Source organism: Labeo rohita, chromosome 24 (genome assembly GCF_022985175.1).
Source record: "Labeo rohita strain BAU-BD-2019 chromosome 24, IGBB_LRoh.1.0, whole genome shotgun sequence".
Taxonomy (NCBI): domain Eukaryota; kingdom Metazoa; phylum Chordata; class Actinopteri; order Cypriniformes; family Cyprinidae; genus Labeo; species Labeo rohita.
Window position 1 is genome coordinate 3,223,848 of NC_066892.1, and position 22,045 is coordinate 3,245,892.

Below are 22,045 nucleotides of genomic sequence, written 5' to 3' on the forward strand. Positions count from 1 at the left end.
ACTTGCTAATCATGATAGAAACATGTTAGCAAAATTCTAGTAACATGCTAATCATGCTAACAACATGCTAATAACTTGCTAATCATGATAGAAACATGCTAGCAAACATGCTAGTAACATGCTAATCACGTTAACAACATGCTAATTATGTTAGAAACATGCTAACAAAATGTTAGTAACATGCTAATCATGTTAGAAACATGTTAACAAAATGTTAGTAACTTGCTAATCATGTTAACAACATGCTAGTAACATGCTAGTAACATGCTAGTAACTTGGTAATCATGCTAGCAACGTGCTAGTAACTTGGTAATCATGCTAGCAACGTGCTAGTTACATGTTAATCATAATAGAAACATGTTAACAACATGTTAGTAACTTGCTAATCATGTTAGAAACATGCTAGCAACATGCTAATCATACTAGAAACATGCTAGTAACGTGCTAATCATGCTAGGAATGTGGTAGTTACATGCTAATCATAATAGAAACATGCTAACAACATGTTAGTAACTTGCTAATCATGTTAGAAACATGCTAGTAACGTGCAAATCATGTTAGAAACATGCTAGCAACTTTGCTAATCATGTTGGAAACATGTTAACAACAAGCTAGTAACATGTTAGCCATGTTAGAAACATGCTAGTAACATGCTAATCATGTGCGAAACATGCTATCAACATGCTAATCAGGCTAATCATGTTAACAACATTCTAGTAACTTGCAAATTATGATAACAACATGCTAATCATGCTAACAACATTGTAATCAGCCTATAAAAATACAAGCAATAAGCCAATCATGCTAAAACATGTTAACAATATGTTAAATCATGTAAGCAATGTGTTAAATCATGCTAGCTGCTTCCATACTATTACACCTGCTTCAGACTTTCAGGCTAGGCTTTCTCAAGCCAACTTAAAGTTTGTTCTCAAACTTTACTCATCTAGTTTCATCCTGTTAGTCTTTGGTAAAATTTCCAAAAGCCATTTCCTTTATGACACCAGCCTGCAGGAAGTGACATAATTTTGGGGGGAAAACGGCAAACACTGCGAGTATCATAATGGGTTATTAAACTGAAACAGGTATGGTAATATTAACAGTTTAAAGATGGTTAAACAGTGTTTAACTTTAGTTGACAGCCTCTCAATCAGCTCGCAATCCTTCACTGAACAAGGACTAACTTTAGTTCTTATTTAACTTTTCTTTTTTTTCCATCATGTAAATTAATAAAGTTGAGCAAAGAAAAGAAAAACAAAACTGAAAAAAATCTTTATTTTTAATTTTAAAATTAATTTATCATTGAAATGACTGACAGTTGTGTATGCACGAGCGTTCTGCGTTGCCCTCACCTGTGTGGGCGGATCTTCTAATGATAAGACGTGCTGTGATTGGGCAGCGTTTCTGCTGTTAACGTGCCTTTTTTCGATAGCGCGCTGTGATTGGTCAATGTCTCGTAGTTACAGTTAGGTGGGCGGGGAATGTGTTTCGATTGCGCGCTGTGATTGGTCAGTGTCTCTCCTGGTTACCAGCCCTCACTGAACGCAACAACACACAGACGCTCCTGCAAACAGAACGGCGATTTCAGCTGAGAAATGTCATGGACTGTAAGTTGACAGCTTTTATTATCCAACATGTTTATTTCACGGTATGTAGAAATTAATACCAGAGTAAATATGATGATTTATGTCGTAGAATTGAATGGCGGAGAGGGTTTGTTTGTGTTGTTAGCAGAGAGGCTAGTTTTCAGCATGTGAACATCTGTATAACATCTGATCTGATCGGTTTATTTGTCTGGTTAGTTTGTACAGCTGATATCAGGGTTAAGACTAGGTTAGCTTTGGAACTACTGAGTTTAGTATAAGCTTTGGAACCTGGTGCAAACAAAAGCATTACATTGACAAAGCATTATTACACGTGTAACGTTATACACATCAATTAAGGTGTTTAAAATCATATAGTGTTAATTAGTAAGTTAAGTTATGCAGTGTTAACTAGTATCCTTTTTTTCTAGAATGAGATATATGCTGTTTGTTTTAGCAGTTTCTGCCTTATGCATCAGTGCAGCTCAATAAATGATCCCTTGTTTAGCCAAATAGTACTTAAAAACCGTTATTGTTTGCATTTTATTTTAATGCAGGAAGATTATGTACTGAAAATAAAGCTTGAAACAACATGTTCAGACCAGGGTTATTATAGTTAACTAAACTAAAACCATTTAAAAAAAAACGAACAAACAAACAAAAAAAACAGTTTTGTTACTTGGGGAGGAAAAAAAAAAAAAACTGAAATAACTGAAATAAAATAAAATATATTATTTATTTCAACTTTCACATTTACTTTCATTTGATGTACTAAAATAACAACAACAACAAAAAAATTAAATTAAAATGAAAACAGAAAATCTTAAAATAAAAAAAGTAAAAAATCATAAACTAATTAAAAGTATAAAAAAGTATAATTGTCTTAAAGGTACTAAAATAACAAATTGAGAGATAAAGCACAATAACAGTTTTAAAATAACAGTTTTGACATGATTCACAAATGTTAAAAAATGAACATTATATTATGCATTTGGCAGATGCTTTTATGTGTCATACAAAAGCTTAATAATAATAATAATAATAATAAAAGTATGTAAAATAATAACAAAAATAATACAATAAATAATAAAATAGTAATATAATAAACATATTTTCCTTTTAAAAGGACATCTTAAAAAAAGCCTTGTAGCTTTCCTGGTCAAAGAAAAATATGTTGTTTATTAATGCTGAAAGCCAAGTAGATCTGTTACAGCATCAGTACAGTGATTTACTCTGATTTTACATTGCTGACTTGTGATTAGATGTGTTATTTGCAGTGGACACGAGCTGCGTATTAAAATAATGTTCTTTCCATTCAGGAGCAGATCTTCTTGTTGTCAGCTTTAAATCTCACTCACACCTTTTCTTCTTTTTCCTGTCTGTTTTCTCTCTTCTCTTCTGGTTTCACGCTCCTCTGTAGTATCCAGATGCTGTGATTGAAAAACAGTGCAGATTCTGTAAGAGTCTCTGTCTCTCACATCTGTCTCTCTTCTTTCATGTCTGTCTCTCACGTTCTTTCTGTTGTGACATTCTTGCTGGTTGCATGCAACAAGCATATAATCGAAATGACTCTTACGAACTGATTCTTTTCAATGATAACTCAGACTCAAGAGTTATTGGTTTACCCAAAAATAAAAATTTGTTAAAAATGTACTCACTGTCAGGCCATCCAAGATGTAGGTGAGTTTTTTCTTCATGGGAACAGATGTCACTTGACCAATGGATCCTTTGCAGTGAATGGGTGCCGTCAGAATGAGAGTCCAAACAACTGATTAAAAACATCACAATAATCCATAAGTATTCCACAGTCCATCAATAAACATCTTGAGAAGCCAAAAGCTGCATGTTTGTAAGAAACAAATTCATCATTAAGACATTTTTAACCCTAAACCGTCACTTCTGGGCAAAATATGGGATATAATATCCATAATATTGCTTTCTTCGTTTGAAAAGTCATCTGGTCTGAATCAGGAGAGAAATATTCACAGATCAAGCACTGTTTACAAGCCAAAACAGCTCTAAACAAATATGTGGGTGCATTTTGATGTGAGAAACTTTATTATGGAAGCATTATTATGGATTCTGAATGAAAATTGCTAAAAGAATTGTTTAGAAACTATAATAATCAAATGAATAGGAAATTCCTTGAGATTCCTATTCCATCCCATCTGTCTCTCTGTGTTTGTGCAGCTTTATATATCATCTGGTGTCTCATATTGTTCAGATTGACTGAAAGTCTGTGTTGTCTGCAGGAGCTCAGGAGGAGCAGGGGAGGAAAACACTCCTCTGCTGAGGAGAAGCTGGATGAATATTTAATCAACCTGCAGCACAAAAACAGGTTTGATGGCACACCCAAACACAAACGTACAAACACAGGTCAGATAACGCAAAAATAGGTTAACTGTGTGAGCTCAAATTGAATGATATGGCTACGATTACAAGCAGAGCAGGAATCGCATGCAAACCCTGCTCGTCCATGTGACGTTCTACAAGATTGGACCCGCTAATGAGACGCTCTGATTGGCTGAAAGCCTGCTGGAGTGAAATTCAAACTGACCGTGGAAATTTGTAGCGTTAAGTGACGTGTGATCTTTGAAGTCAGCTGCTTGTAAATAACCAGCTGCCAGTGAAACAAAATCTTGTCTTTCTCCAGAACGCACACATGATGATTCAGAATTCTCTGAGTCGCATTCAAGTCTTGTCTTGTTTACTGTGTTATTAGAGATATTGGCATGCTAAAAAGTCAAATAATTAAAATTTAATTTAAATCTAATATTATTAGAAATATATTATTACTAATGATTCATTACAAATATTATTCTCTAAAATTAAATCTACTAATAATTTAGGGAAGGGTTTAACGATAAGGCTTTTTTCTGAACAAAAAAAAAAAAAAAAAAAATATATATATATATATATATATATATATTATATTAAATATTAAATTAATAAATTAAATATTTATTTTTTATTTATATCTAATTTTACATTTTAATGCATGTTTTTTAATCTATTTTTTAATGTTTATTTTTTTTCTACTGCTTAATTATTATTACACTAGGGTGGCAAAAATATCTGTAAATTATGCATTTTTAAAGAAATTAATGCAGCAAGGTTGCATTAAATTGATCAAACGTGACAGTAAAGATAATTATGATCATACAAAAGATTTCTGTTGCAAATAAATGTTCTTTGAGCTTTCTAATCATCAGAAAATTGTGTAAAAAATAACTTTTAGCATGGTTTCCATAAAATTATGAACCAGCACAACTGTTCTCAACATTAATAATAAACAGAAATAATTCTTGATCAGTAAATAACGATATTAAAATGATTTCTGGAGGATCATGTGACACTGAAGACTGGAGTAGTGATGCTGAAAATTCCGCTTTGATTACAGGAATAAAGTACATTTTAATACATATTCCCATAGAAAATAGTTATATTAAATTGTAATAATATTTAACAATTTTCCTGTAAATTTCGATCAAATAAATGCAACCTTGCTAAGCATAAGAGGCGTCTTTCAGAAACAGTACAAAAATCTTACAGACCCCACAAAATTTACAACCAAATGTTACAGGAACCCAGAAGTTTTCAAGACATAAAACCACATGCATGTGATCAAAAATGATATGTTGCATAAAGTTAAATGTAGTGTGAAATACCTGAATAATGAAGTTAATAAACTTTAATAGCTGTTGTATAAATACCTCTATTTCCTGCTAATTACCTGCATTTTTCTCTCCCTCAGTCATTGTCAGACAATCAGCTAGTGAGTGTTTTGTGCTCTTTCTCAGGGCGTTGAAAAGACTGCAGAGGAAGGACCCTCAACAGGCCGAGTTGGAGCTTTTAGAGCAGGGCTTCAATCTGTACATCAACGGTGCTCATGTCAGCACTGCTAATGCGCCTCAGAACAGCCGATCCAGCAGGAAAACCGTCCAGCCTTCAGTAGCAGCCCATCCACCAACACAGAGAAACACACGCACTGCAGGTAAACACTCACCACATGCTCACGTATGAGTACAGGTTTACTGTGAGTGTCTGAATGAAATAAAGTGGCCGTGTTTACATAGATTCATCCAGAGAGAGTGGAGAGGATTGTGCGGTCAATCGACAGAAACAGAGGAGCCGCACGGCACCTGAGAAAACACAGAGACGACGATGGGTGCAGGTACTTCTAATGGCTTAATAAGTCACCAAACACTCATTCCACAGTAGATATGCTTTATGAACTGAAGTTTTGTCATCCTGTTTTTTTCAATAAGGCACTGCACTTTAACTTTATGCACATTGCTATAGGAATCTGTGTACATCTGCACTGAGAAAGGAAATAAAGTGAAGATTTCACCAGAGCACAGATACTCCGATGACTTTGAGCCGTACGAGAGTGCGAATATGGAGGTGAGAATATGTGTGTGTGTTCATTATTGTCCAATTTTCATCTCAGGAATAATGCTGCATATCAACATGTGTATTAAAATATAGAAGGGATAAACAGTATATTTTGTAGTTATGTAACCGTACAGGCTTTTCAGTTTTTTTATTTCGTTTTTTTTTTTGTCTAATTGGGCCAGTAATTCTGATTATTTTATTATTTTATTTAACCTGTCAACATTTTCACTGGCCAGCAATTTTTTTTATTTATTTATTTTTTTCCCTCATTTTAAGTGTATAGTTTTATCTATATTATTTCAAGTTTATTTTTTAAAATAATTTATTATTATACTTTTTTACACATATATTTTTTCATTCAAATGTTAAGAATTCTTTACAAAGAAGATGTGATAATAGCTTGATTTATTATTATAGGACAGGAAACTCCAAATTCCAAAACATCAATTTTTGTTATGAGCGTTGCCATAAAAAAATATTTCTAAATTTGCAGTATTTCATAATTGTGACCCTGGACCACAAGACCAGTTGAAAGTAGCATGGGTACATTTGTAGCAATACATTGGGTCAAAATTATTGATTTTTCTTTTATGCCAAAAATCATTAGGATATTAAGTAAAAATCATGTTCCATGAAGATATTTTGTAAATTTCCTACCATAAATATAAAATTTAAAACCTAATTTTTGATAAGTAATTTGCAATGCTAAGAACTTCATTTAGACAACTTTAAAGGCGATTTTCTCAATATTTCGATTTTTTGCACCCTCAGATTCCAGTTCTTCAAATAGTTTTATCTCGGCCAAATATGTATAATGTATGTATAAATCTCATTTTCAAAAAATGTATATATTGTGTATTGTTGATGTCATCTGGGTGTTCCATGCATACAGAAAACTGTTTCGAGAATTAGTATTTAGTATTGCATTTTGATCTCCAGATCAATTATAACGACTATAAAACCTTGTTCCTCTCAGTCTGCTCACGACAGCAGTAAAGCATCACGTAATGTTGGTCTGAGGTCACGCAGTGAGCCAGAGCCGGTCGACAGGGTTCTTCTGAATGCTGACCAGGTCAAGGTGAGTAGGAATTGTCGCTTGAGGAGATACAAAAACATTGCATTGCTCTTAAAAGGGTAGTTCACCCAAAATTCATATGAAAATAGGTTTGTCTGCCTACTCAATACTTGACCAGTGTTTGTGTGTTTTAGGCACTGAGACGCAGCCTGGAGGTGAGTGTCAGACGCAGCAGTCGAGACTCAGCTGGAGAGGAGTCGGAGGAGGAATGGATCGAGGAGCAGATCGAGAGAGAGGAGAGCAGCGACAGCCTCCCTGACCTCACACTTCCTGCCCAACCCACAAGCCAGCCAATCAGCAAGCAGCTCAGCCATGGTGACCTTATCATGCTGGAATTCAGCCCCTCCTCGCAAGGTAATGATTTCTCACAGCAGTACCAAAGCATGTTATTTTTCATATATATATATATTTTAATTGTAATATTTCCTGTTTCGTTTAATAATTTTTAAAATAATATTTAAAATTTATTCAGCAATAATACTCAGGATAACTAAAAATAATAAATAAATACTAATAATTTTTTTTTTTTTTTTTTTTTTTTATATTATTGATTCCTCAACATTTTTTGTGTGCAGGTGGGCGAAAGATCGAACACCCTCTCTCTGCTAAAAGAAAGGACAACATGGAGTCGTACATCCCCACCAAACCAGTCACCGTCAGGAGACCGGCAGAGAGAACATCTGGTAGCAGACCGGAGATGTCACGTACGTGTTACTCACACTTACTCATCAGTATATGCTTGCAAACATTAACAGTTTATAGTGAAATATGAACGAAGTCTGGTCTGCATTGCAGCACACATTGTGACCATGCTGCCATTTAAGTTTGCTGGCTTAATAGGCAGCAACACGTACAGCACCAGTTCTGAAGACACTAACATATGATTTGTGTTCTTGCAGGGCCGTGCAGTCGTATAGAACGCCCCCTGTCTGCGGCTCGTAAGGTGCAGGAGGAGCGAGATTCGGAGGAAACGGCTGCCGTCGTGTTTCAGGCCCTGCAGAGAGAAAACTCACCGCTGCAAACACACCAGCAAGAGAGGAGTATGACCAGACACACGCCGGTAGAGCTTCATTTACATGAATGCAACAGTTACAGCATGTATCTATAGAATGCTTTGCCATATATAAATAAGTAATAGATAATGTAGCCTGCATGTTTTTAGGAGGAGGAGGAGGAGGAAGATGATGATGATGACGATCAGTATCGGGTTAGCAGAGCTATGCGAAGAATCGCTCTCATGGAACCAAGGTATACAGTCCTCAAGCCTATATGTGACCCTGGACCACAAAACCAAACATAAGTAGCATGGGTATATTTGTAGCAATAGCTAAAACTATGTTGTATGTTTCAAAATGATACATTTTTCTATTATGCCAAAAATCATTAGGATATTAAGTAAAAATCATGTTCCATGAAGATATTTTGCACATTTCCTACCGTGAATATATAAAAACTTAATTTTTCATTAGTAATATCCATTGCAAAAACTTCATTTGGACAACTTTCTCAAGGCAATTTTCTCAATATTTAGATTTTTTTGCACCATCAGAATTTGAGTTAAAAGTTTGAGTTTGTATGATTATTTTTTTATTAGTGTTTTTGACTTTATAAAGTCTCTTCTGCTCACCAAGGCTGCATTTATTTGTTTAAAAAAATACAGAAAAATCAGCAATTTTGTGAAAAATTATTGCAGTTTAAAATAACTGTTTTCTGCATAAATATATTTTAAAATGTGATTTATTTCTGTGATGCAAAGCTGAATTTTCAACATCATTTCTCCAGTCTTTAGTGTCACATGATCCTCCAGAAATCATTCTAATATGCTGATTTGCTGCTCAAGAAACAATTCTTATCATTATCAACGTTAAAAACAGTTGTGCTGTTTTTTCTTCGAATAGCAAGTTCTAAAGAACAGTATTTATTTGAAATAGACATGTCATGTAATATTATAAATGCCTTTTTAGTGTACTTTTACAACAAATAAAACCAAAAAACAATAGCGCACCATCATTTAGTATAGAACAGCAGTGTGCAACTACATAATTCTATTTTTAAAAAGTTTTAACACTAAGTTTAACACTATAACTAACACTGTAACACTTTTTTTTTCATCTCTCTTTTAGGCAGCAGAAGTGTTTGTTAAAAGCTCTAGAGAGAATCGATGCTGACGATAAGTCTGATCTCACTGAAAGCAGCAGCTTTACTCTAACTGTGAGTGTATCTGATTTAACATGTCTTGTACAGTAGACAAGTGACCTGTGAATAAAAAAAAAAAAACATCACAAGGTGTGATCATTCAACCAGCTCTAACCAGTGTAATTAAGGTGGACTACCAAGATTACCAACCGCTAGTAGGTCTTTATGTGATTCAATCATATATTCTATATTTGCATGACAGCATAGGGAAGCAGCCCTGCAGGTGACGCCCACTGTTTACGTTACCATGGAGATCATGTCAAACTGGGGTCACCCGGGTCAGGTGGGGCTCACGGAAGTTCAGTTTTTCTGTCCGCAAAATCGCAAGCTCTACGTGTCGCCACATGACCTTGATATTCGCAATACGGACCAGCCGGGAAATCTGGCTGCCCTCGTCAATGGAAAAACTAAAGTAAGTCTTTGTGTGGAGAAAACATACTATTGTACATTAAAGATAATAACTGATGCAAAAAAGTAGCATGTATTCCATATCTCTGTGCTTTTAGACCACAAAAGAGCGTCACATGTGGGTATGTCCATTCCACCCGCCAGTCCAGCTGTATTTTATCATCAGGAATGTGGAGCGATCTCCGAACTTCAATATCTCTCGAATCAAAATTTGGAATTATAACCACAGCCTTAATGTAAGTACAGCGAAAAGTGGTGTGTCCAATGCAAATGATCAATTCAGTGTTTATCAGCAAGACATACTGTTTTGCTAGGGTGTTCTAGATGATTGTTTGATCTGAATCAAGAGTCCTTTAATGTTCATCTGTGGGCGTAGAAGTTGTGCGTCTGAAAATTGTGAGCAAACGCCAATGTAATGTAAATGTAAAGAAGAGATATTGTGTTTTCTTGCACTATTGTAAGACAACAATTCATGCAAAAACTAAAAAAGTGTTAATGTGACTGAGTGTGTGTGTGTGTGTGTGTGTGTGTGTGTGTGTATGTAGAACAGTTGGAGATTAGCCGTAGGGATTAACTGAGTTTAGCTCCCCCACACCAGCGTCCTGTCAGTCTGATCATGCACTAGTCTCTGACATGAACATCTATTTACATGCTAACTGACATACAGACACGGAGAGATTCAACGGTAGGCTGTGAGTTGTGTCTCTGTGTGAGAGATTGTGTAAGTGTTGACATAGCACTGTATGGATGTCCCTCCTGTATCTTTGTTTTATTGTAGTCTGCAGTGTGTAGCTGTCGCTAAAACAAGCATCACTGTTACTATGACATAGACTTAGAATGAGTTATTTCAACAAACCCCTTACTCTAAGTATTAGACTTTGATGTAAGTTATAATAATTGTAAATGATAAAAGATTAGTGTTTATATACACTACCAGTCAAAAGTTTTTAAACAGTAAGTTTTTTAATGTTTTTTTTTTAAAGAAGTCTCTTCTGCTCACCAAGCCTGCATTTATTTGATCCAAATAATAAATATATAAATTTGATTACTTTTTTAAAATGTAATTTATTCCTGTGATCTCAAAGCTGAATTTTAGCATCATTACTCCAGTCACATGATCCTTCAGAAATCATTCTAATATTCTGATTTGCTGCTCAAAAATATTTATTATTATTATTATTATGTTGAAAACAGCAGATTAGATTTTCTTCAGGTTTCTTTGATAAATAGAAAGTTCAGAAGAACAGCATTTATCTGAAATAGAAATCTTTTGTGACGTTTATAGATGTCTTTATCATCACTTTTAATTCATCACATCAATTTAAAGCATCCTTGTTAAATAAAAGTATTAATTTCTATAATTTCTTTCCCAAAAAAGAAAAAAAAAATTATACTGACTGTTTTTAAATGGTATAGTGTATAATGCTACAAAAGCTTTTTATTTCAGTTAAATCAGCTGATCTTTGAAAAATATGTACTCAACTGTTTTAAATATTGATGATAATAATAATAATAAAATGTTTATTGAACTGCGAATCAGCATATTAGAATGATTTCTGAAGGTTCATGTGACACTGAAGACTGGAGTTATGATGCTAAAAATTTTTAGCTTTGATCACAGAAATAAATTACATTTTAAAATATATTCAAATAGAAAACAGTTATTTTAAATAGTAAAAATATTTCAAAATTGTACTGTTTTTGCTGTATTTTGGATTAAGTAAATGCAGGCTTGATGAGCAGAAGAGACTTAAAAAAACAAAACTTTTTTCAAAAACTTTTGACTGGTAGTCAAAACACACACATACATTTAAATGATGTAATTTTTTGTTATTATTTTGTTTTTTTTCCCCCTCTCATTCACCCCATTAGAAGCAGTTAACCTTCTGAATAGAGCTTGTGTGTACTTTTATGAAAATTCATGTCATATTTTATTGTATAACTACCCAGATGTGTTTGCATATGGTAAAACTCAAATGTATTGATCTATTAAATTATGCATGTTTTTCTGACAGGATCTGGACATTGGCGCGCGACTTGTGCGCTTGTATGTGAACAGCACTCTGGTGTTCGAGGGTCAGTTGGACAAGGGCTGTGGTAACCAGGTCTTTGACTACAGCAACTCCATTGAGCTCCAGGAACCACATCTCCCAGAGTGCACCTCTCCAAGCCCTGTCTCTTCAGGACACAGTCTGCAAGACTACAGCCCACATGACCCAGAGCCTCAGGAGTCAAATGCTGATGTCTCTGTAGTAGAAACCAGGCAGGACAAATCTGACCTAGTTAACCCTGGCAGCTGTGCTGCAGAAATGCAAAGAGACACTCTAGAAAGAGACGACTCGCCGCCTCTGGACCTCACGTTACCCGCTGGCCGGACCGAGGTGATGAAGACGGTGACCACGCAACCCTCCTCCAGTCGGATTCCACATTGGCTCCAGCCGCTGAATCGTACCGCAACCGACGAGGCCGAAGCGTCTCGGGAACGAGAGCGTCCTCAGTGGCTCCAGTCACAGAATACAGCTGAGACCAAATCCAAACACTCAGTGCTGCCTGACATCTCGTGCAACCCTGTGCGTGCCTGCAAAGAGGCCTCCAGCAACAAGGGCCTGCAGAGAATGGCGTCTGGCGAATTCAGCTCTGATTCATTAGATTTGGACCCTGATTTGGGATTGAATTACTTGAGGACAGAACAAGATTCGCACTTTGAGCAGCACTTGACCGATCGGTTGGATCAAGGATTGGACCTGTGGGATGAGCGGTTTGAGAGGACGGAGCGGCCCATCAGTGGCAGGAGGGGTTCAGCACGGTCTATGAACAAAACACAGCCGGAGTTCACAGCAACAGGTGCATTTCTTAACTTAAACTAAAGCAGCGTCCTAGCCATCTAGAGTCGTATGTAAGATTAGGGTTAGTTTTTTTGCAAATTATTGTGCACTGAAAATATGACAAAGTTTCTCAGATGCCTTTTTGGTATAAAATTACCCACAGTCCTTATTGCTAGACAGGATTGTTGCAGTTAGTTCTAAGACTGGGTGATATATCAGTATTTATCAGGGGGGAAAAAAACATTTTGAGAAACTTTACTTTTTTTTTTTTTTTTTTTTTTACATATTTAGCCTAGAGTGAATGAGCGGTGTGGTTTCATCTAAGATTTTGACAACAGGTTTGCTTTAACTTAAAGAAATTAAGATGTATATTGGTATTGCATGGTAAAGCCTACTTTTCAAAGTGGTAATAATAATGGCAACAATTATAATTCTAAAATAGTTAATAGTTATATATATATATATATATATATATATATATACACAAAATAATACAGATATTTTTCATTAGATGTTCTAATTTCTGTTGTGCAAAAAAACAACAAAAAATACAATTAAGTAATTGTTATATCTTCTTTTTCATTTCATTAGCAGCACCTTATTTTTCACCTCATTTAATACATTTTTGGTTGTAAATCAGTTGTTATATTTTCATTTAATTTCATTACACCTTATTTGACTTTTTTTTTTTTTTTTACTTATTTATCTGACAAAAAAGTCAGTTGATTGTTGTTTTTCATGCAATCACATTTTAGAAAACTGATCTGAACTAAACTGTTAAAGTTTTAGGAGTTAATTTATTAGACATTTCTTATGATAAATTTCTATGAAATTAACAGAATTTTGGGGGAAAATATAATAATAGTATTTATAATATAATAAAATAAAGGACAATATTTGGCTGAGATACAACTATTTGAAAATCTGGAATCTGAGGATGTAAAAAAAAATCTAAATGTGGAGGAAATCACCTTTAAAGTTGTCCAAATGAAGTTCTTAGCAATGCATATTACTAATCAAAAATAGTAGGAAATGTACAAAATATCTTCATAGAACATGATCTTTACTTAATGATTTTTGGCATAAAAGAAAAATCGATCATTTTGACCCCTACAATGTATTGTTGGCTATTGCTACAAATAATGAGTTCATTTGCAAAATTATAGAGGCCTCCCAAACATATGGAAAAAACAACCTAAGGCCAGGAGCATTATTAAATATATAGATGCTTATCTTTGTAATGTTTGTCAAATGCTTTGGCTCTAAAATACTATGTAACACCCACTATTTCCCAAGGGATAAAATTAAATACCGCCCTTCTTATTTGAAGTGAAATGAGTTTACAGCAGTGTTTCACATTTATTTCAGGATAATTGGATTCAGACTCAAATGCAGGGAGTTTGAGGTTTCAAGAATTTTTTGCTGTGTCTTAAACCTTTCATATTTACCCATCACCAGTGCATACTAGAAATATATAAACTGAAATGCAGCTAATCGTACTTCCCCATGAATTTATGCACGTCTATTATGCACATTTGCCTAATTTTATCTGTTTGTTCTTCTTGCCATAGAGGAAAGCAGCCCGGCATCCGTCCGTAACAGAAGACCAAAACCTCATTGGTGCGAACCGGATGACCCGTTAATGGAATCCTGGGACTCGTTAACAAAGTTCAACCAGTGTCAGCGAGGACGAATCTCCAACATGGGTCTGGAGGGAGATATTTTCGACGAGTTTGTTCAGCGTCAGTCCCGTCCGTCACCCGTTGCCACTCGACGCCCCTCCGCACCGGCGCTCCCTGATTCTGACGATCCCGAAGATGACCCTCGCGACCCCGATGAGGACTTCGAGATCCCTGTTCTCCCACAAGGCCGGCACCTTGTCATTAACATCCAGTCCACGTGGGGCGACCGTCACTATGTCGGCCTCAATGGTATCGAGATCTTCTCTTCCACCGGTGAGCCGGTCACACCGGTCCACATCACAGCCGACCCACCTGATATCAATATTTTGCCAGCCTACGGGAAAGACCCACGTGTTGTTACTAACTTAATAGATGGCGTACACCGGACTCAGGATGACATGCACCTCTGGCTGGCCCCGTTCACGCCGGGTCGCAAGCACATCATCAGCATGGATCTGGGTGTTAGATGTTGCCTTGCGATGATCCGTGTTTGGAATTACAACAAGTCCAGGATTCACTCATTCAGAGGAGCGAGAGAAATGGAAATGGTTCTCGATGGACGTGGTATCTTCCGTGGGGAGATCGCCAAAGCTTCTGGAACACTTTCTGGAGGTACAGACATAAACATCACGTTCCTTACTAATTTTGAGGTGCTGATTTCAAAAGCAAAATCATTTTTGCTTTTGACAAGCATTTGTAAGGTGGACAAGTCTTATGTTATCCCTTCATCTGCAGAAAAATTGCCGCAGAGAGTCTTCCTCGAAGCCAGATTACGACTGTTTGTGCAATTCTCAGCCCATTTTCACTCGTCTGAATGATTCTGATGATTAGTTATATGGCTAATTTTGATTTCATGGTTAGAATTATGCAAATATGAGCCAGATGTTTTCTGCTACATCTGTGGGAGTTTTACTACAGTTGAAGTCAATAGTTTACACACCTTGCAGAATCTGCAAAATGTAAATTATTTTACCAAAACAAGAAGGATCATACAAAATGCATGTTATTTTTTATTTAGTACTGACCTGAATAAGATATTTCACATAAAAGAGGTTTACATATAGTCCACAAGAGAAAATAATAGTTCAAAAGTTTATATACAATTGATTCTTAATACTTAATACTTTTTTTGTCTAGTGATGTTGTTCATGAGTCCCTTGTTTGTCCTAAACCGTTAAACTGCCTGCTGTTCTTCAGAAAAATTCCTCAGGTCCCACAAATTCTTTGGGTTTCCAGCATTTTTGTGTATTTGAACCCTTTCCAACAATGACTGTATGATTTTGAGATCCATTTTTCACACTGAGGACAACTGAGGGACTCATATGCAACTATTACAGAAGGTTCAAATGCTGAAGGAGAAACAGCCCGGGTGCTGTGTTAAGAGCTGGGTGGTGAACACTTTTTGAATTTGAAGATAAGGGTAAATTTAACCTAATTTGTCTTCTGGGAAACATGTAAGTATCTTATGGAGCTTTTTAAAGGCAGTACTAAATGAAAAATATAATATTTAGGCAAAATAAGAAAAATGTACATTTCATTCTGTGCAAAAGTTTTTCATGCCCAGGTTTTAATGCATAATTTTTCCTTCTGAAGCATCAGTGATCATTTGAACCTTCTGTAATAGTTGCATATGAGTCCCTCAGTTTTCCTCACTGTGAAAAGACGGATCTCAGAATCATACAGTCAATGTTGGAAAGGGTTCAAATACACAAAAATGCTGCAAAACCAAATAATGTATGGGACCTGAAGGATTTTTATGAAGAACAGTGGGCAGTTTAACTGTTCAGGACAAACAAGGGACTCACAAACAACTATCACTAAACAAAAAAAACACAGCTGTGGATCATTCATGTAACAACACAGTAAGAATCAAGCATGTGTCAACTTCTCAAAGGGGTTCATTTTTATAAATCCAACTATTATTTTCTCTTCCGAACTATATGTAAACGTATTTTACAGTATGTGAAATATCTTATTCAGGTCAGTAACACAAAAAGAACATGCATTTTGTATGATCCCTCTTATTTTTTTAAAATAATTAACATTTTGCAGATTCTGCAAGGTGTATGTAAACTTTTGACGTCAGCTGTATAAAATTTGACAACTTCATTCATATTGAATTCATTTAATGTTAACATGAACTTCCTCATGGTTCTGTTTTTTTTTTTCTTCTTCTTTTTTTTTTTCCCAGCATTAGATCAGTTTGGCGATACCATCCTGTTCACCACAGATGATGACATCCTGGAGGCCATGGCGCAGTATGATGACACGTTTGGGAGTGAGATGGAGATGGGCGGAACAGGCGTAGAGGAAGAAGAGCTGCAGCGGCCCCGGACAGCCGACGGTGAAGGAGAGGAGAGACCGTTCACACAGGCCGGGTTCAGGAAAGAGGATACGCACACTGACGTATGTGACAATGCTTTTGAAGTGCTCATATTGTATTGATATTTTTGGCTCCATGTAATATTTTTTTAATAAGAAATGAATACAAATAAGCATTAAATTGATCAAAAGTGACAGTATGAACATTGACAATGTTGGAGAAGATTTTATTTCAAGTAAACACTGTCCTTTTAATCTTTTTATTCATCAAGGAATTCAGAAAAAAATATTTCCACAACAGATTAAACAACAGCAAATCAGCAAATTAGAATTATTTCTTAAGGATCATGTGATGCGTTATTGAGGTCAAAAAATGTGTAAATTTGAATCATGGGATATGTTTTGCTTCAGATGGATGTGGACCACATAGCTGCAGTAGAACCATGTGCAGATACTGGAGAGGAAACAACAGGACTTTATAGTGGCAGCAGTGAGTATCATCAAAATTAAAGCAGGTTTTCAATTATCTAACTCTACCAAGATGTCATATATATATATATATATATATATATATATATATATATATATATATATATGTAGTTGCATGGAAGAAATATTTCATGCATTTTCTGTAAAGCTGCTTTGGAATGATGTTTGTAAAAACATGACAAATAAACATGAATTGAATATTTCAACTCTGTTTATTTCTGTAGTTCTGCAGCTGAATCTGCTGTCATCGTGGGGTGACCCTCACTATGTGGGTTTGACGGGGTTAGAGGTCGTCGGTAAGGGCGGTGAGAGCATTCCTGTTGATGTCTTTATGGTAACAGCGTCACCCCGTGACCTCAACGACCTCCCTGAGTACAGCAATGACCTTCGAACTCTGGACAAGTCAGTGAAAGATACATTCTGTGTATCAGAATTAAGATTGTGTGATTTCTAAATCCTGTTTTTTTTTTCTGTCAGGTTGTTTGATGGGATGAACATCACGACAGATGATAAACACATGTGGCTGATTCCCTTTACATCCGTTTCTGATCACACACTCACTGTACGGTTCAGCCAGACACAGACAATCGCTGGACTCAGAATATGGAACTACAACAAATCACCTGAAGACTCATACAGAGGGGTGAGCGTAAAATCTGGGCTGTGTTATGCAAGCAAGTTATACTGGAATGGATTGTTGAAATTCGACAGATGTGTGAGCTTGTGTTTTTCAGCACATGTACCTCATGTAGCCATGTGTTTCCTCCAGGTTAAAGTTGTGCATGTGTTCCTGGACGGCACGTGTATTTCTCCACTCGGAGGGTTTCTCATTCGCAAGGGACCAGGCAATTGCCACTTTGACTTTGCACAGGAGATTCTGTTCATAGACTACATACAGTCCAACACGAGCACTGCCGCCCATAACAGATCACTCACTACGACCAGCAAAAACACAGAGGACAGGTACAGCACACTTTTGATATTATTATAGTCAACCTTGCCTAAACATATTCTCTCGTCTTGAAGGATGAAGTCATTTGTGTGTGTTTTCAGGGGTGGGAACAGGAGAGATGAGTTGGCCAGTATGGACTATGAGGCTCCATTGATGCCGTGCGGATGTATCCTCACTTTTGCTCACTATACATTTCATTACAAATGAATTGTTTCTTACAATATCTGTTTTAGTAAATCAGTCTCTAAATATGCTGTTGGTTTATGTGTTACAAGCAAATTAACCACAAGTAACATTATTAGTCATAAATGTACTGTCAGATTTTACAGTTATCTATTAAAATAGTTAAATATTAAAATAGCTTATATGTATAATTTTTAACCTTTATTGGATAAAGTAAATGTTAATAGATAATTCCTGGTGAGATCTGACAAATAATCTGTACATGTGTAATATAATTTATTAGAAATAATAAATGTAGTTTTTAAAATCTGAATATAGATAGATGGATAGTTAAAAAAACAATAATATACAAATTAAAATAATGTATTAATTTTTAAATTAATTATTGTATAATACAGATAAAAAATGATGAAAGATGTAGTCTAAATTATTTCAAATATATTTTTTATTTATTTTAGAAATTGTATATTTGTGTGTGTAATATGATTTATTAGAAATCATTTTTTATCTGACTAGATAGATGGATTTAAAAAAATCTAAATAATTTAAAATAAATTCTTGTATTATACAGATAAAAAAAATAAAGATATAGTCTGAATTGTTTAATTCAAATATATTGAATTTCAATTAGACATGTATATATAATTTATTCAAAATAATCAATTTAGATTTTATCTGTCTGTAGACGGATAGATGGATGGATAGATAGATTTAAAAATCTAAATGATCTCAGATAAATTATTTTATTATATTAATAAAAATAAAGATGTAATCCATATTGTGTATTTGAAACAAATATATGCACAATTTATTTTAGAAATATAAATAAATAATTAAATAAATAAATACACACACGCATACTATATATACTCTATTTTGATTTTTTTTTTTTTTATCTGTTTCTAGATGGATAGATTTTTAAAAAATTAAATAATTTAAAATAATTAATTTTATTAGACTAATAAATTGCCAGGGTATACCTGTTACATTTTTATCAGCTATTGGCAAATATGGCAGAAACAATTCACCGACAATTCACAAAAGCATTACAAAAGATCCATTTGTCTACTGATCCATGCATTCTGATAATTTCTATGTGTGTTTGAGATCTCTTGCATTTTTCCTTGACTGATTGTGTGTCAGTTATCTTTCAATTGCAGTTATTGACGACGTGGGGCGACCCGTATTATATCGGCCTTAATGGACTGGAGTTCTATGACCAGAATGACCAGAAGATCCCGCTCAGTGACAACAGTATCCTTATGATCACACACACATTCAGTAATGAATCATGGGTCCACAGACACATAACTTAAGACTAAGACACTTTATAGCTCAAATAACATTATATTCTTTAATAATTTGTCACACAGACATCGCTGCGTTCCCTGACAGCGTGAATGTGCTGGATAACGTGTGCGGTGACGTCCGCACACCTGATAAACTGATAGAGGGGATCAATAACACACATGACGGACGACACATGTGGCTCGCGCCAGTGCTGCCTGGACTGGTGAGGTTAAACTGTGTGTCTGATTGTAGGTTTATCAGCTAAGCTCCGCCCCTTTGATTACTGTTGTTTCTCAAAACAAGCTTTAAAGAAAACCCCATAGGGGTCATCAGGAAGTTTCCATAAACAAAGTGATTTTTGCTAAATCATGCTCATTAAGTGGTCAGAATTGAATGTTATTGTTGTGTCTTTTCCAGGTGAACCGTGTCTATGTCATCTTTGACCAGCCAGTGACGGTCTCCATGATTAAATTATGGAATTATTCCAAAACACCTCAGCGAGGAGTCAAGGAATTTGGGGTAAAAGACACCCACACAAATTTCTGCATCATTAAAATATTTAACTGCAAAATACTTTTAATATGCACTACCGTTTAAAAGTCTGGGATTGATTTGAGGATGATTTTTAATGTTTTTAAAAGACTCACCAAGCTTGCATTTATTTGATCAAAAATACAGAAAAATTGTGAAATATTATTAGAATTTAAAATAACTGTTTTCTGTTTGAATATATTGTAAAATGTAATTAATTCTTGTGATCAAAGCTGAATTTTCAGCATCATTACTCCAGGCTTCAGTGTCACATGCTGATTTGCAGCTCATGAAAAATTTCTGATTATTGTCAGTTGAAAACAGGATTCTTTGAATAGAAAATTTAAAAGAACAGCATTTATTTGAAATATAATTATATTTTAAATCATTATAAATATCTTTAATGTTACTCTTGATCAATTTAATGCATCCTCGCTGATTAAAACTATCAAAGACCTTCACAAAATAATGTTTTCTATGCTTGTCAAATGTAAAAATTCAATGCTTCATTCTCGTTTTTTTGTATCTGGTAAGCTGAGCTCATGTGCATTAATTCACTCATTGTGTGTGTTTGTGTGTTTAGCTCCTAGTCGATGACTTGTTAGTGTATAACGGGATTTTAGAGTGTGTGAAGAACGTTTCACGAGGAATTCTGCCAACCCTGGATCCTGTCGTTCCTTACCACACCATACTGTTCACAGAAAACACTCAAATCACACATCGAGAGAAAAGCACAATTATCAGGTACACGCATTGCATTTAATATTTCTGTGGTGCTTTTTTTGTGTTAAGCAACTTGAGCAACTTTTTTTTTTTACAGAAATGTGTTTTTTTTTATTGCACAAGACTGGAAAAAACCACCTTGCAAACTCTATTTTTAAGATTGCAAGAAGAATTAAGAAGAATTAAACACCCACCTAAATGTATTAAACTCACGCACAGCTGAAAGTGAGCACTTAATGACAAACCCAGACAAAACGCACACGCACAACTGCTGTTGACTGACTCATTGTTTGGCCTGATCATGCTCTCTTATGCCCTGGGCGTGATGCTAAACAGAGCAGATGATGACTTGAGAAACAGAGTGTGTGTGTGTGTGTGTGTGTGTGTGTGTGTGTGTGTGTTTTAAATTAACTATGAGCTGTGATCGCTCTTATATTCATCTGTCTAGCCTACGGTTCCTTCAGGCTGCATTTTTGTCCTATGATGCATTTTGTGTTCATGTAAACAAGTGCCTGTGTCAGTAAAACACATTAAGGGATTCATTATATCATTATAGCAACCATGTGGAGGACCAGGATGTGAAATTAACCAATGAGAATCAGATCATTCACCAGCACAAGAAGAAACAAACAGCTGACCCAGGTGCTCACAATTATCACACACGTTTAATTAGCTTAATGAGGACATGCATACGTGCACTTCTGCTGTTTTATATGAAGCTGATATAACGGCTACCTTCTGTATGTTTGCAAATTTAAAAAAAAACTTGTTTTATTTTCAGCTCTGCGGCCTAAAACCTGCATGACGGATGTACGGAAACACGGAAAGCAGCGATACTGAGAGCAAGACGGCAGGGTTCAGGGATTATGAAAGCAGGTTTTGTTTTTCTTTACCCTCTGGGAATATTTGGAAAACTCAGTAACCTCAACACACACACCTAAACTGTACAATAAAGCTGTATATTTGTTTTTACTAAGATGTTGTTGTATTATACGTTATAAGTCTTTTTAAAGTAAGTGTCCTTTGACCACGTCATGTGATTTTTGGATGGAAGTTAATGCGTAATAACATGCACACCAGTACATTTCATTTTTTGATGTCAGATTCACTTGTGATAATAAGAATTTGTAGCTTGTATGTCCTACAGCCATATTTTAAATATTTAAACAGTCTAATATATCAGAAACATTAAGTATTCACACTATTTCAGATTTACACCGTCTTTCACAGATCATTCAAAACACTTTTACAAATATTATGCAAATACTGCCAGTATACCTCATATTAAAGCCACTGTAATTATTATTAAATATCACCTATCTCTTATTTGTTTGTCACTGTTTCTATGTTTTGGGTATGCAATTTTATATCGAGACTTTACCTTGAAAGAA

At 35.2% G+C, this 22,045-nt stretch overlaps 1 protein-coding gene across 2 annotated transcripts; it reads left to right on the forward strand.

The window, feature by feature from the left end:
- The first annotated feature begins 1,466 nt into the window (after positions 1-1,466).
- Positions 1,467-21,630, forward strand: LOC127156060 (katanin-interacting protein). 2 transcript variants are annotated; one of them, XM_051098747.1, is made up of 27 exons: positions 1,467-1,607; positions 3,836-3,921; positions 5,384-5,577; positions 5,660-5,757; positions 5,886-5,987; positions 6,955-7,056; positions 7,188-7,407; positions 7,629-7,757; positions 7,953-8,113; positions 8,216-8,301; positions 9,177-9,264; positions 9,452-9,661; positions 9,756-9,893; positions 11,673-12,501; positions 14,054-14,776; positions 16,356-16,570; positions 16,898-16,976; positions 17,200-17,377; positions 17,453-17,618; positions 17,745-17,938; positions 18,029-18,093; positions 19,254-19,364; positions 19,484-19,623; positions 19,818-19,919; positions 20,515-20,675; positions 21,211-21,296; positions 21,436-21,630. In XM_051098747.1, the coding sequence occupies exons 1-27, from the start codon at positions 1,596-1,598 to the stop codon at positions 21,492-21,494; spliced, it is 4,734 nt and encodes a 1,577-aa protein (XP_050954704.1). In that variant the 5' UTR covers positions 1,467-1,595; the 3' UTR covers positions 21,495-21,630. The 2 variants fall into 2 exon arrangements, with proteins under 2 accessions (XP_050954704.1, XP_050954705.1); XM_051098748.1 differs by having other exon boundaries at positions 8,219-8,301.
- Positions 21,631-22,045: the final 415 nt, after the last annotated feature.

Coding starts and splice junctions, on each gene's coding strand:
- LOC127156060 (XM_051098747.1), top strand. Junction 9,894..11,672: donor ATTATAACCACAGCCTTAAT/GTAAGTACAGCG, acceptor TTTTTCTGACAG/GATCTGGACATTGGCGCGCG. Junction 16,571..16,897: donor AAGAGGATACGCACACTGAC/GTATGTGACAAT, acceptor GTTTTGCTTCAG/ATGGATGTGGACCACATAGC.